Genomic DNA, 14915 nt, shown 5'->3' with positions numbered 1-14915 from the left:
TGTGTATTTGCTGTCTCATTTTTATAATCTTTCGAGGTTTAGTAGAAGCTAAAACTCCACTTTCATTTAAGGACACTTTGGAATTTTGTCCCCTCATTCTGATCCAGTTAATCACATTTTAATTGAAGTGTGATAGCTGTGCTAAAATGAAATAAAAATATTTATCGTGACTAACCTAGAGGAGATTAAAAAGATGGGAGCCAATCCCCCCTTCTACCTGGTTGTGACAATTCTCTTTATACTGAATATCTCTTCTCTACATAGCATAGAGTCTTTGAAGTTGAAGAGTTTTGCCAGCACAGGGCAGCAGGAACAAAGTCAGTCCATGCAGTAGTGATGTGCAAAAGATAAAAGAGAGAGGAGAAGTCCCAAAACTGAAGAGAATTGTAGAGGTTAGCTCAGGTGGGCAATGAGATGTATACACAACTGGATAGTGAGAAAATCCACCTTCCTTAAACATGGCAGAAATCAATGTGAAGCAGAGGGTTATAATTCACACTGTGGACAAATACGAGAGAAGACAATCAATTCAAAGTACGTGAGCCAGATGGAAGAAACACAATCATTTCAGACAGCAGGGAAAGTGACAACGTCAAGAATGGTGCTGGAGCACAGCATTGATCAAAGTGCAGGTGGCGATCGATCCATAAAGCTAAATGGATTCAGGGAGCTAAAGGAATGCATAAAGGTTCAGCCAGAATTCAATGACAGATGGTTCCAGTGAAATACTGGAGAAGAAAGTATTGATATCAATGATTTGAAAAAAAAAATCAATAGAAAGGCAGAAGTCAAGTCCAGAAGCCAGGACCCATTTTGAATAAAGAACAAAGAAAAGTACAGCACAGGAACAAGCCCATTGGCTCACCAGGCCGGACATGGGACATTATCCCTTTCTGAACTGAAGACATTTATCCTCTACATCCCTCTATATCCTATTCACGTATCTGTCAAGATGTCTCCACAACGGTGCTACTGTATCTGCTTCAACCACCTCTTCTGACAGCACATTCCAGGCATTAAGACACCCTCTATGTAAAAAAAAACTTGCTTCTTACATGCTGTTTAAACTTTTCCTTTTTTGCCTTAAACCTATGTCCCCTAGTAATTGACATTTCTACCCTAAGATAAAGACTCCGAGTATCCATTCTATTCATACACCTCATAATTTTGTAAACCTCTATCAGGTGCTCCTCAGCCTCGGACGTTCAAGTGAAATAAGTTTGTCCATTTCTCCTCAGCTAGTGCCTTCCAAACCACACAACATCCTGGTAAGCCTTTTCTATACCCACTCCAAAGCCTCCACATCCTTCTGGTTGTGTGGCAACCAGAACAGTACACAATTTTCCAAATATGGTCTAATTAAATTTCTATACAGTTGCAACATGCTTTGCCAATTTTTATACTCTATGTCCTGACCAACGAAAGCAAGCATGCCACACACTTTTTTGACCACCATACCCACTTGTTTTGCCACTTTTAGGTAACTGTGGACCCGTATGCCTAGATCCCTCTGTACATTAATGTTTCTAAGGGTTCTGCCATTACTGCATATCTCCCTCTTGCATTAGAACTTCCAAAATGCATCACTTCACATTATCCAGATTAAACGCCATCTGCCATCTCTCCGCCCAAGTCTCCAGCCTATCTACATCCTGCTGTATCCTCCAGCAACCCTCCTCACTATCCGCAGCTCCCCTAGTTTTTGTGTCATCTGCAAACTTATAATCAGGCCATCTACATTCGCCTCCAAATCATTTGTATATATTACAAACAACAGAGGTCCTAGCACCAATCCCTGTGGAACTCCACTGGGCACAGATGTCCAGTCAGAAAACACCCTTCCACTGCTACTCTCTGTCTTCTATGACCAAGCTCGTTCGGTATCCAACTTACCAGCTCACTGCAGATCTGCACCTCTCTCTAGACTCACAATCCACTATGTCCTTCTCCTTTGTTAATACCAATGCAAAGTATTAGTTAGTACGTCACCTACTTCCTCCGGCTCCACACATAAATTTCCTCCTTCATCGTTGAGTGGACCTACCCCTTCCCTAGCTACCCTCTTGCTCCTTATATATGGATAAAACACCTTGGGATTTTCCTTAATCCTATTTGCCAAGGACATTTCATGGGCCCTTTTAACTCCTTGTTCAAGTTATTTTCTGCTCTCTTTATATTCTTTGAGGGCTCTGTCTGTCTTCAGTTTTCTAAACTTTACCTATGTTTCCTTTTTCTTTTTGACTAAACTCACAATTTGTCGTGACATCCAAGGTTTCCGAATCTTGCTGTACTTATCTTTCATTTTCACAGGAATGCTAATCAACTGGCCTTTAAAAGAATTCCATATGACAGATGTGGATTTTTCGCTCAAGAAGCCACTCACAGTCTACATTCACCAGTTCTTGCCTAATATTGTAGTAGTTAGCCTTCCCCAGTTCAGTAGTTACACCCGAGGGCTACTCTTATCTTTATCCATAAGTAACTTAAAACATATGGAATTATGGTCACTGTTTCCAAAATGCTCCCCCACTGAAACTCCGATCACATGCTGGGCTCATTCCCAATGCTAGGTCTAGTATGGCCCCTTCTCTAGTTGGACTATTTACATACTGCTTCAAGAAACCCTCTTGGATGCACCTAACAAATTCTGTCATCAATCCAAGTACACAAATAGAACTGTGGTTGAAAATAGAACGAAGTTTAGGGTGGAAAGAAAGAACGTTAGAGATTGGAGCAAAATGTGGGCGATTGCAATAATTTTGACAAAGATTTTTCTCTTTTGCTTAGCCCTTAACATTGCCTTTTCTTGAAAACTCTCTCTCTCTCTCTCTCTCTGTATATTTGCAGACTCTGGTCGGTGCCAAGCAGAAAGAGTGCATCTTGAGAGTGAGCTGATGAGGAAACAAAAATTACCTTTTCGTATAGGGGAAGAATTCGTCTTTAATAGACCATGATACTAAGTGACATGAAAAAAAGAGAACTTGGCTCCTGTTACAATATTCACCCATGAGAAAATCTTTATATCACTTCATTTTTGAAATTAAGCTTCTGATTGGTGAACTGACTCTGCCAAGATAAATAGATACGAACAGCAGATCAGGGTCAGTAAGAAACAAACTGGGTCAGGTTCAAGAGTGTTTAAGCAACACTCCCACAGTTACGATTCCTCAGTGACAACAACAAAATACTGCCAAGTACAGCATTTTAAAAAAAAGCAATTCAACAGACCAAATAAACAAGATATTTGTGACTGAGATCCTCATTTGGAGACTCCTCGTTTCTGAGATGACATCTTGCAAGGCCCATTAGCATAGTAGAGAACACATGACTTTTCAATTGGTGTTTTAATAAACTTTAGCACTGTTGCAGTGACTGGCAAATACATCTGTACCTTGGACTACATCAGTTCAACGAAAATCTCTTAAATAAGAAAAAAACGTCTTTCGTACATAGTGAAGGGAACTGTAGAGGATAGGAAGCCAGCTGATTATTTATAGTAAAGTTGGTACACATGAATTTTGCAAAGGTACATTCAAACTTAATTGAAAACATCAAGCAAAAAGAAATTTCAGAGCATTCTGGCCACTGAACGCAGGTGCATTGACTAAGAATTCCAGTGTCCTAGACAGAAGAACTATGAATAGCTGTCTGCCTATCTTCTGGTCTCTTAAAAATCAATTACCAGATCAGACAACATGACCAAGTTCACTCAGACAATTTGCTCCTGGCTTCACCTTGGAAACAACAGAGTGAAATACTTTTAATGTTAAGATTGGCAATAATAAAATATGCTCCCCTGAAATATGGTACCATTGACAAAGCATACCACAGAATCTATGACCTTTTGAAGAGGACAGTTCTGCGCTATAATGGAAAATACTGTACAAGATTCTCAGTTTTGTGAAGACTAATTACTAAAAGAAATTTTCTTTGCTTCAATTATACTTTCATTTTGTTAGGTGGGTGGAAAAAACTGCGGCAGGGAGCTCTTTTAATTCAAATTGAAAAGCAGGTTATCTTGTAATCATCAGAAAAAAGTCATTGCCAAGAAATCAATGCCAAGGAATCAATGTTATGCAAAATGGACTGCCCTTTTTAGTTTTTGGTTTACTAAACCTAATGTACCCTCACTCCATTTGACAAAAAAAAGTTCTAACAACAACATCAATCATTCAACACCACCTTTCTGAATGCTGCTACCGCCCCTATATCTGGAGGAGGCTGTAAGTGTGATCGCTAGCTATTTGCACATCACTGCACAGCACACTGCTTAAAATTGGATACAGCAGTGGCAGCAGAAAATGTGCAGCCAGAGAGGTCTTGATTTGGTCAAATTAGTGACACAGTCATGACCCAGAGTCAGCCACATTGCTGTGGTTTGGAGTCACAGCTAAGGATGGCAGTTTCCTTCCCTAAAGGAAATTTGTGAGCCAAATGGGTTTTTCCCAACAATGAATTCCTGGTCATCATTAGACTCTTAATTCCAGATTCTTTATTGAAATCAAATTCCACCATTCCCCATGGCAGGATTTGAACATGGATCTCCAGAACATTAGCTGAGTTTTTGGATTAATAGTCTAGCGATAATACCACTAGGCCATTGCCTCCCCTAAATATTTAATGGTATGTACATGCTCCAATATATAAATTTATTTTTCTCATTACTGCTATAGACTCTTATATATCTACATACCTCGTAACAACAAGGCGAGTCAGAGGATGATGCAAGGTCAAAAAGGAAGAGGTCTTCATCCACAATAACAGATTTGTTGCTCAAGAGCATGACATTTAGCTTATCATGTCTGTGCCAGCCAAACAAGAGACTTCTAGCCTTGTTTCATATTTCTAACTTGGTCCCATTAACCTGTGGGCTACAGCAATTTGAGTGCATATCCAAGCATTTTTTAAATCTGTTGAGGGTTTCTGCCTCTATCAACCTTTCAGGCAGTGGGTTCCAGATGCCTACTGCCAACTAAAAAAAATTCTCCTTGACCACAAATCCTCTAATCCTTCCTCCAATACCTTAACTCTATGCTCTTGGCCATTACGTCTCTGATGAATAAAAAAGATCATTCCTATCCCTTCTCTCTAGGCCCCTCAATTTTGTATGCTATTATTTGTATAAACATAAAGCATTTTCTTGATGGCTTTATTTTTGTGTTGAAACCTTCTTTCTATATTCAAGTGATTGCAACACAATAGTGAAGCCATATATGAATTACATCATCACCAAGGACTTTACTATACAGCCTATGGTGTGCATCCTCTTATAGAGATATCAGGTAATATTGTATGTATGACTACATACTGGACAAAGAAGTCAAAGAAACTTAATGAAGGATGAGGATCGCATCTTTCTAACAATCTACTTTGTTTCAATTTTCCACAATGGTTCAAATACAAACTGCATTTCAGTGTTTGGAAGAGTGATGCTTCAAGAGAGTCTGTTTTCTAATTTGTGTGTGTCAGGTTTTGACTCTTAAATATATCTTATTAAAATTCAGAAAAGGACATCTTAAGAGGAAATAAAATGTAGCAATTTTCATACACAAGGGGCAAGTCTGTGGGATGTTGAAGTATTGCAACAAATAATGAATCATCAGATGGAGCAAGAAAATATCCAGGAAAGAAAGTAGAATGTCTAATCTCAATTGTCATGTAAAACAAAATTCTAATCAACTTGTGCAGAGATGATATTACACACCTCTGGAGTAACTGGGAATTGAACCCCAGCATCCTGGTTCAGAGGTAGATATATTACCAGTGTGCTACAAGAATATATTGAGGATATATTATACATACATATATTATGTATATTTTTTTCAAGCATAAGCTCCTGCCCCACCAACCTAATATGAATGCAACATGATAGGTGGAAATGTATATTACTGACACTTTGCACACTGACCAATTATTGCCACATTTGCCTAAGAGCAGACATCCAGTTCATACAAGAACTGTAGCTAACATGGGAATGGAGAAGAATAAAGGATCCTGTATGTATCCTTCTGAACATGACAAGACAGAAGTAGATTGGCCCCTCAATCAGACACAACTGAGTTACTCTTACAGCAATGATGAGAGCACTAAAACTGAATTCTGCGTCCCTGGGATTACAGTGTTAGAAAAAAGTAGTGTCTTCTCCTGTTTTCTTTTCCTGCTCAAAAATCATTGAATAACACTGAATAAGAATAGAACCGTGCTCAGTGCTAAACCCTTCATGGTCAAATTATTTGCCTTAGTGCACTCAGATAGTTACACTTGGGTGAAGTAACATATCCTAATTCCTTTAGAAGAGAAAGAAAGAAAACATGGAAAAGAACTGGGGCACAGTAACTGGTAATAAACGATGAAGAAAGATACTGCTTTTCTCATGAGAATACGCTGAATGGTACACCAAACGATGGAATCATAGAATGTTTACAGCATGGAAAGTGGTCCTTCTGCCCACTGTGCCTATGCTAGATCTGCAAGAGCAAGTTACTGAGTCCAACTCTCCAATCTTATCACCGTACTATAGCAATTATTTTTCTTCAGATAATCATCTGATTTTGTTTTGAAAGCTACAACTAAATCAGCTTCCTCCACACTCTCACATAGTGTATTCCTGGTCCAAGCTAATCATCTGCAATGTGTTTAAAGTTGAACTACTTCAGCTTAGAGTTTGAGCTGGAGGTTGAATTACAGACACTGTGGTGCAACAAAGAGGGAGAAATGTGCCTGGATTCTTTGTAACAGGAAACAGTGAAAGCATTTTTGGATAGGATCTTCTGATTTCGTCAGTTATCAAAGAAAAGGAGAGTGTGACTGAGAACAAGATAGGTAAGGGCACCCTGAGGGGACGAGAGCAGGATTTGATTTGATTTGATTTGATTTATTACTGTCACATCTACCGAGATACAGTGAAAAGTGGTGTCTTACGTACTTTACAGGCAGATTGTACTATACAAGTGCATCAAGGGAACAGAATAGAGTGCAGGATAAAATGTTAAGGCTGCCAAGAAGGTGCAGAGAGAGAGATCAACATTAAAATTAAAGAGTCCATTTGAAAGTCTGATAACAACAGGAAAGAAGCTGTTCTTGAATCTGTGAGCCCTTGCAATTGTTCAATAAGTTTAAGGTTCTATCAGCCTGTTTAGGTGAGAACAGGGGCTGCAGAGTGGATGAGCAAACTGACAGTGGCACCACGGTATAGGGAGCCATTCAAGAGCTGGGAGAAACAAGTAATGTAGTGGTATTAGCTGATCGTATCATGAGGGGAGCTGACATTGTTTACTATAGCAAAGAGCAAAAGTCTAGACAATTGTGTTGCTGACAGTGCTTGGGACATCTGCTGAGTGTTGGAAAGGAATATGCAGTGAAGGGGCGGGATCCAAAGGTAGTAATTCATGTAGGTACCAACAACATAAACAGAACCAGGCAAGAGGTTCTGCATAGAACTGTGAAAAACTAGGCACAAAATTAAAAAGTGAAGGCTCAAATATTATAATATCAGGATTATTACCTGAGGCAAATGTAATTTAGCAGAGGGTACATAATATTTGAGAGATCAATACCTGACTCAAAGATTGATATGGCAGAAGGAGGCTCCGGTTCAAGCCACTGATACCGGTACTGGGGAAAGTGAGCCTGTACTGTTGGGATAGTCTATACCTGAACCATGCTGGGACTAACAAAACAAAAGGAAGTAGAGAGGGTTTTAAGCTAAATAGTGCAGACAAAGGATCAAATGTGGAAAGAGTAAAAACAAGGCAAGAGAGGAGAATAGTGATATGGGAAATGAGTGTCAGAGAAGAGCCAAAAGAGACCTGGGAATAAGAAAACCCTAGGAATACACCAACAATCAAGACTAGATAGTATAAAAATAACAAAAAAAAATGCTAGAGGCACTGTATCTGAATCAAAGCAAACAAACTAATCGCACATACTGAAGTAAATAAAAATGATCTGATTGCTATAACAGAGATAAGTCCTCAAGATGACAAGGATGGGGACCTGAATACTGAGGAGTATACAACATTCAAGAAGGATAGAAAGCTAGGTATGGGTGGAGGAGTAGCAGTGTTAGTCATGGATTGCATTTGTGTAATAGTTAGAGATGACTATGGTTCAGGAGATCGGGATGTAGAGTTGGTGTGGGTGGCAGTGAAGAATATTAAAGTAAATAAGTCACTAGTGGGAATGATCTACATGCCTCCAAATAATAATCACGATGTGGGACAAAGTATAAAAGTAGTAGTATCAGGTGGTTCTGATAAAAAGACAACAATAATCATGGCTGACTTTAATTTACATACAAACAGAAAAACTCAGATTAGTAGTAAGAGCCTGGGTAAGGGTCTCATAGAATGCTTTTCAAATAATTCCTCAGAACAGCACAATTTAGTACCCAACAGACAGCAGGTTATATTAGACTTTGTATTGTGTGATGCAATGGGATGAATTAATGACCTCATAGTAAAATCACCTCCTGGGAGAAGCAAACCCAATAAGCTTGAGTTATATATAGTTTGAAAGAGAGAATATTGGAGGCTAAGGCCAGTACTTTAAACCTAAATAAACACAACTATGCAGGCATGAAAGCTGAGCTAGCTGAAGTGAATTGACGTACTAAAGGATGGATCAAAAGAGGTACAGTGGCAGACATTTAAGGAGATATTTCAGTATATTCATAATATGCATATTCCTGCTATAAAGAAGAATTTTAAACAAAGGACCCACCAGCCAGAGGTAATTGAAGTTAGAGAAGCATCAAATGTAGGGAAAAAGCATATATAGTAAATCCTCTATGACCTCGAGTTCATGGCTCGCAAATTCACCTATCCGTGTCAAAAGGTAAGTAGCAACAAAATTCAATATCCGTGGGCAAGCTTGCATATCCATGATTTTTAATCTGTATTTTTTACGAGCTCTGCACTCTGAATTTCATCATTCACAGGGCTCTCAGAAATGGAATCCTCACACATATAGAGGAATGCCTGTAACTGCAAAGATGATAGTCAGATATTTAGTCAGAATATGAAGAGAGAAAAGAATTCTTGCAGCTGAATTTATTTGTGTTGTTCTGAATGGAAGCTGCAAGTGAACAACATAAACAAATTGCTATTTCAACATAAAACTACGTCTACTCTAGATGTGCAATTGCATCATGCATGTGACTAATGTTCTTGCTCATATTTTGTAAGTTAATTTATTTTGGTTCTTGTTAAATTGGAAATGAGTCAGAATATCATTCATTACTGCTTGGAAGAATAAGCGAGATTCTATAGAGGCATAGCATTGGCCATATATGTAAATGTAATTCCTACTCAAGATCTAATGTTCGATGGAAAAGGCTAAACACACTTAATATTTGGCACTTGCCAACGAAATCCAAGGGAGAAGACTATAAATAGTTTAGAAAAGTTATAGGTTAGAAAATGCCTATAAAAATAACATTACACTGCTCATCAAGAGCTTACAATGGCTATAATCAATAGTACTAAACTGAAAAGGCAACAGAAATACATTAAATAGCAGCTCTGTAACACTACATCTGAAACACAAAACATGTTAGTTCTCTTGGAAGGTTTGAATTATCCAGTCAAATGATTTAATATTGTCCGATTGCAATTTTCTAGTACTCTTCTGCCTGCTTATCAGCACAAACCTCTATCTCTGCGAAAGACAAGCAAATACCGATGTTCCTGCTACTGCCACTGCTCAGGTTCACGTTCTTTGGGCAGAATCTTCTGTTCTTAAAAGATTCTCAGGTGTTTTGTCAATTAATAGTTCCTGACCCAGATGGTGTCTGCATTCAGGATACCTGTGTGGTCTTCCAAAGGTGGTTAATTAAGAAGCCACCTCTGCAATCCCTATTCGACTAAAGAAAGTGGCAGGTGTCCTGACATGAAGGCCAAGAGGACTCAAAGCTGAGGAAAGCTGGCAGCCATATTAAATGGCTGGAGAAGCGGTTATAGTTCAATGTCAAGCTTCACAACCCACTTCAGCTGATGCAGTGTGAATGGTCGTGATATCAACAGTAATGGATCGGTCAAGGCAGGAGTTGAGTTTGTGGGCAATGGCTTGAATCACAAGGTTGCAGGAACATTCTACTTGTGGCAAGTGGCTACATCTTCCCTGAGTGATCCTCCAGCCAATCAGGGTGTCCACATTTTCTTGTGAATAGTGGGGCAAAGCTGAAGCATGGAAGAGAAAGCAAGAACGCTCCAAACAGAGTACTGCAATACTGAACTAAAACTTGCAAATGCGAAAATGTACCTCAGAAAACTGGTTTTAACCAATTATTTATTGGTTTACTTATTGTTTACATTGTTAATAAGTACATGGATAGTGGCAAGTATTCTAAAATAATACTGCTGATGACATCAAGTCATCAATATACTTACACAAAATAAATTGGCAATCAATATAATAAGAACAACTTAGAGTTGGGCCAATAAAATAGGTCCATACAAGTAATCAAAAACAATCAATTTAACCTATGGGGGACAAAGTTAAGACATGGCAAGCACGTTGGTCAAGTATAATGTGTGGAGTGTAAGATGAGGAAAATCATGGACCGTATCCTAGACAACACAAGTACAGGAAGTAACAAAATGTGGAGCTGGAGGAACACAGCAGGCCAGACAGCGTCAGAGGAACAGGAAAGCTAACGTTTTGGGTCGGGGCCCTTCCTGTTCCTCTGATGCTGCCTGGCCTGCTGCGTTCCTCCAGCTCCACACTTTGTTATCTCTGACTCCAGCATCTGCAGATCTTGCTATCACAAGTACAGGAAGTGCTGCCCAGCTGCAGAAACTTGAACTCTCGAGGCAGAAAGGGAATAGAATTGGCCCACTCACAAATCGTTCATGATTTTATAATTTGACAAGGATGCGGGTTCCTCAAGGGAATGCAGTCTGAGCCATGTTTGTGGTACCACCGGCAGCTCATCTCGACAGAAGGACAGGAAGAACAACGAAACAGTGAAGGTGACGGGGAACTGGCAAGCATTTCTGTAGTTATAGATGTGGATGCATGATGAAATTCTGCTTCACCCTGGCACTGAGGTCAAGGATGTCACAGAGCAGCTGCTTCTTGCTGCGGAACACAATATCCAGCTTTGTATGTTACAAGAAAGTGGTGAGGTCAAAAATCGCAGCACTGTTATCAAAACAGTGTTACAGACTGATAAATGTCACCATCCTCCTACTCCACGTACTTTTAATGCCTGCTTCTAACATTCTCAACAAAACAGATGAGTATGGGCCACATGTGATGTATGCACAATACCAAAATGGCACCAACAGTGCTGAAACTATTAATACAATGGAACTGAATTTTATTGTCCGATTTGTCTGTGCACTAATAACCTTTAAAAAAATTGTATATTATAATTCAAAAAATAATAAGTAGGTCAGAATCAGTCAACATTCTAAGCATTAATCCACACGGCATCCATTTGCATGCTTCCGAAGAATTGAATACAGGTGAGTGATGAGAAATTAATTTGTTTAAGTGAAGCAACATGATCTATTGTTGCAAGGAAGTAGAAGCTACTCATTATTTTATACACAAAGACAAGTTGTACTGTTTGAATTCACAGAAGTTAATTTTAACTGTGAATCAATATGTTTTCCTGTTATGAGATAAGCAGCTTAACAATTCTATCCAGGCTTCATCTGACTAGGTATTTTCTCCACCAGGCTAGCAAAATGGTTGTGGCGATGCACATGGAGCTACATGTGAAATATAGTAATAACCAGTTAACAGCCTCAATGTATGTTACTATAACAGACCCCATCTATGTTCTTTGAAAGCTTGATACTGGGTGGAATGGGCACACTCAAACACAAAATGCTCAGATCACTTAGGAGTAATTAACAGCCCCTGTATGCAAGGTCAAACTATTAACATTTAGCATAACTTACACCTGAATTGCAAACCAGATGCTGTCTGCCCGAATACACATTCCCCACATTTTCTGTCTCTGTTCTGAGACCTCAGTTTTAATGGTGGATGCTGTGTTCAGTACCTTGTCTTTTCCTGCTTCTTTTGCAACTCTCCATATAACCTATTCTACATTTACAGTCTCATATTCTCAAGTGGTTCTGTGTGACATTTTGCCTGATTATATTACTTTGAAATATTTTGCGATTTTTAAAATTTGTTCTAGGTATGTGAGCTTCGCCATGAAGCCAGTATTTTTTGCCCATTTCTAACCACCCTTTAGCAGGCTTTAGTGAGCTCCTGACAACAGAGTTGCTTGTTAGACCATTTCAGAAGGTTATTAAAGAGACACACTGTAATGTGCAGTTCTGTAGTGACCAGTTAATGACAACAGATTTCCTTTTCTGAAGGATGTCAGTGAACCAGATGGGATTATACATCAATTCAATACCGGCTGATTACTAGATAGACCAACATTTTTTAGTTCAGGCTAATAAACTGAATCTAAGTTCGTTCAACTGCTGTAATGAGATGTGAGCTCATTTCTCCATTAGTACATGTCACTGAATTATTAGTCCAACATTACCACTATGCTACTGTTCCCTAACATATTGTGCAATATCGAAGATGCTACATGCAGTTGATATGGCAGATTGTGCATTTATGCATTTTCTGTGACAGTTGAAGTTGTTTACATACGTTTCCATTAACAGTTCTGCACAAAGAGATTGTCCAGATACTAGTTTGTTAGACAACACATGGCAAGTACAGTTGAGGCAATATGTGGATAAAGGAAAATGGTACAACAAATCTGTTTATGTTTCAGTACAGGGACACAATGATGAACATGGCTGCTGTGTGGGGTTGCCACACAGGAACACGGTACTGGACAAAGCTGCTCCTTGATGAAGGCTATCATAATATAGTCTGACCTTAAGTGGGTCAGAACCAATTTTCATAGTGAGGGCCCCTTTTATAATTAGAACCAGTGATTAAAACCAGATAAATTAAAACCTACTAGTTTTTTTAAAAAGTTGATAATAAATATGCAGTACAGATGTAGCAAATGTAAATAAATAGTAAAATGTTACAGTCTGGCTAATTGTATTTTGGATTAATAAAATCTCCTGGACCTCTACAAAGCTGCCTCCCTGATCTCGTGTTAACCTCAAAGATCCAAATAGGGTCTGGTTGTTCAACAGAGGGAAGTTGTCTTCATATGTACATATATATTGAGAATCTTCATGGAAGTTTTCAGTACAAAGCAGAGCCGATCTATCTATAGCCTCACAATCACCAGTTTAAACTACAACAAAAGAGCAGAAATGAGTATAAAATAAGGATAGGCCACATACATAGCAATGGGATTCCTGCACTTATATCATCAATCCAGCGATGATACATTATCAACATTTCTTATTTTTATATTGTTTGTGGGATGTGGGCATCGACAGCTAGTCCAGGATCTATGGTCTACCCTAAATTACCAAGGGGGCATTGGTTCTGGTGTCACATGTAGGCCGGACTACACCAATTAACAGTAGTTATGTGATCACCATTAGGACGACTTTTCACTGAATTCAGATTTCATCATCTGCCATGGTAGGATTGAAACCCTTGTCCCTAGAATATTAATTTTGGGTTCTGGATTATTAATCCATTGATATTATCAATAGGCTACCACCAATTCACTTACAATTCTTTGTCTATTATTAAAATTGAATTGTCAGTCTCAATCAGAGTTCTGTGATGACCACATCAATTTCCCTGACACATACGTGGGACTTCAAATCCTTTTTAGCCAATTTAATTAGATATGCTTCCTTTCAGTCAGTATAAGGGAACAGTTAACAAACTTATAATGTCACTGTACTAAAGAAGCCATGGCTAATGATTTAGAACAGGGCTTTAAATCCCACTATGGCAACTGGTCGAATGAGAATTCAATTAATAAATCTGATCCAATGGTGACCATACATAATTGTCGTAACAACCCATCTGATTCACTAATTTCCTTTGGGGAAGGAATTCTGCCAACCCTACCTAGTCTGACTTCAGACCCGCAGCAATGTGCTTGACTCTTATATGCTCTCTGAAATGGCCCAGAAGGTCATTCTGTTTTATCAAAAATTACCAAACAATAAAAAAGAACAAAACTAAACAGATCATCCTGCATTGACCTACACACCAAAACCGAAAGAGGCAAATCCAGCCCTGTCAACCCTGAAAAGTCTTCCTGGCTAATAGCTAGCAGCATGTGCCAAAATTGGGAGAGCTATTTTAGAGACTGGACACAAGCAACATTTGACAGAAGCATACTCACGAAACTAAGCTTTTACAATGTCCCCGGCACCACCATTTTCTAGGGTATGTCCTGACCCAGCAGAGGTGGCTGCACAATGGTACATGGTTCAGAGGGAGATAATCTGAGGCTCCTCAACATGCACTCCAAGCCACAGTAACTCTCATGGTATCTGATCAAACGTGGACAAGGAAATCTTTTGCCGATTACCACTTACTGCTGCCCGACCCCCACCCACAGCTGTTGAACAGTACTCCTCCATGTCGGACACCAACTGGGAGAAACAGAGTAACAAGGGCACCGAATATACGCTAGGTGCGGGATTTCAGTATCCCTCACCCAGACTGGCCCGATAACGCGTTTATTCACAAAGCCAGCCAAGTCCTAAAACTGCTAGACTGCAGGAAGCCGTTACAACCAACAAGACGGACAAACTTATTTGACCGTATTGTCACCAATCTACCTGCCACAGATGCATCTGCCTATGACAGTATTGTAGAACGGACAACAAAACAGTCCTTGTGGTGATACAGTCTTGCCTTCACATTGTGGATATTGTTGCAAAGACATTTTATCTTTAATGTTGCTAGCAGGACGTAAGAGCTTGTTTTTTTTGGACGAAAGCCTAACACTGAGCTGAATTAGAGGAAAGCTGTTCAGAACAAGCTGAATTGCAGGAAAGCCT

The 14915-nt window shown here is 39.2% G+C and overlaps 1 protein-coding gene across 1 annotated transcript in view; it reads right to left on the bottom strand.

Moving 5' to 3' along the window:
* The window catches only part of LOC109914779 (integral membrane protein 2C), a 50369-nt gene extending 35862 nt beyond the window's left edge, over window positions 1-14507 (bottom strand). The window contains exon 1 of the mRNA XM_048604417.1: window positions 14448-14507. Within this exon, the coding sequence (XP_048460374.1) occupies window positions 14448-14492 (45 nt within the window). The 5' untranslated portion in view covers window positions 14493-14507. The remainder of the gene's footprint in view (window positions 1-14447) is intronic.
* Between the last annotated feature and the right edge of the window lie 408 nt (window positions 14508-14915).

This window comes from Rhincodon typus, chromosome 13, assembly GCF_021869965.1.
Source record: "Rhincodon typus isolate 14 chromosome 13, sRhiTyp1.1, whole genome shotgun sequence".
Taxonomy (NCBI): Eukaryota; Metazoa; Chordata; class Chondrichthyes; order Orectolobiformes; family Rhincodontidae; genus Rhincodon; species Rhincodon typus.
Note: the sequence above shows the minus strand (reverse complement) of the source record. Positions and strands in the feature narration are given on the sequence as shown.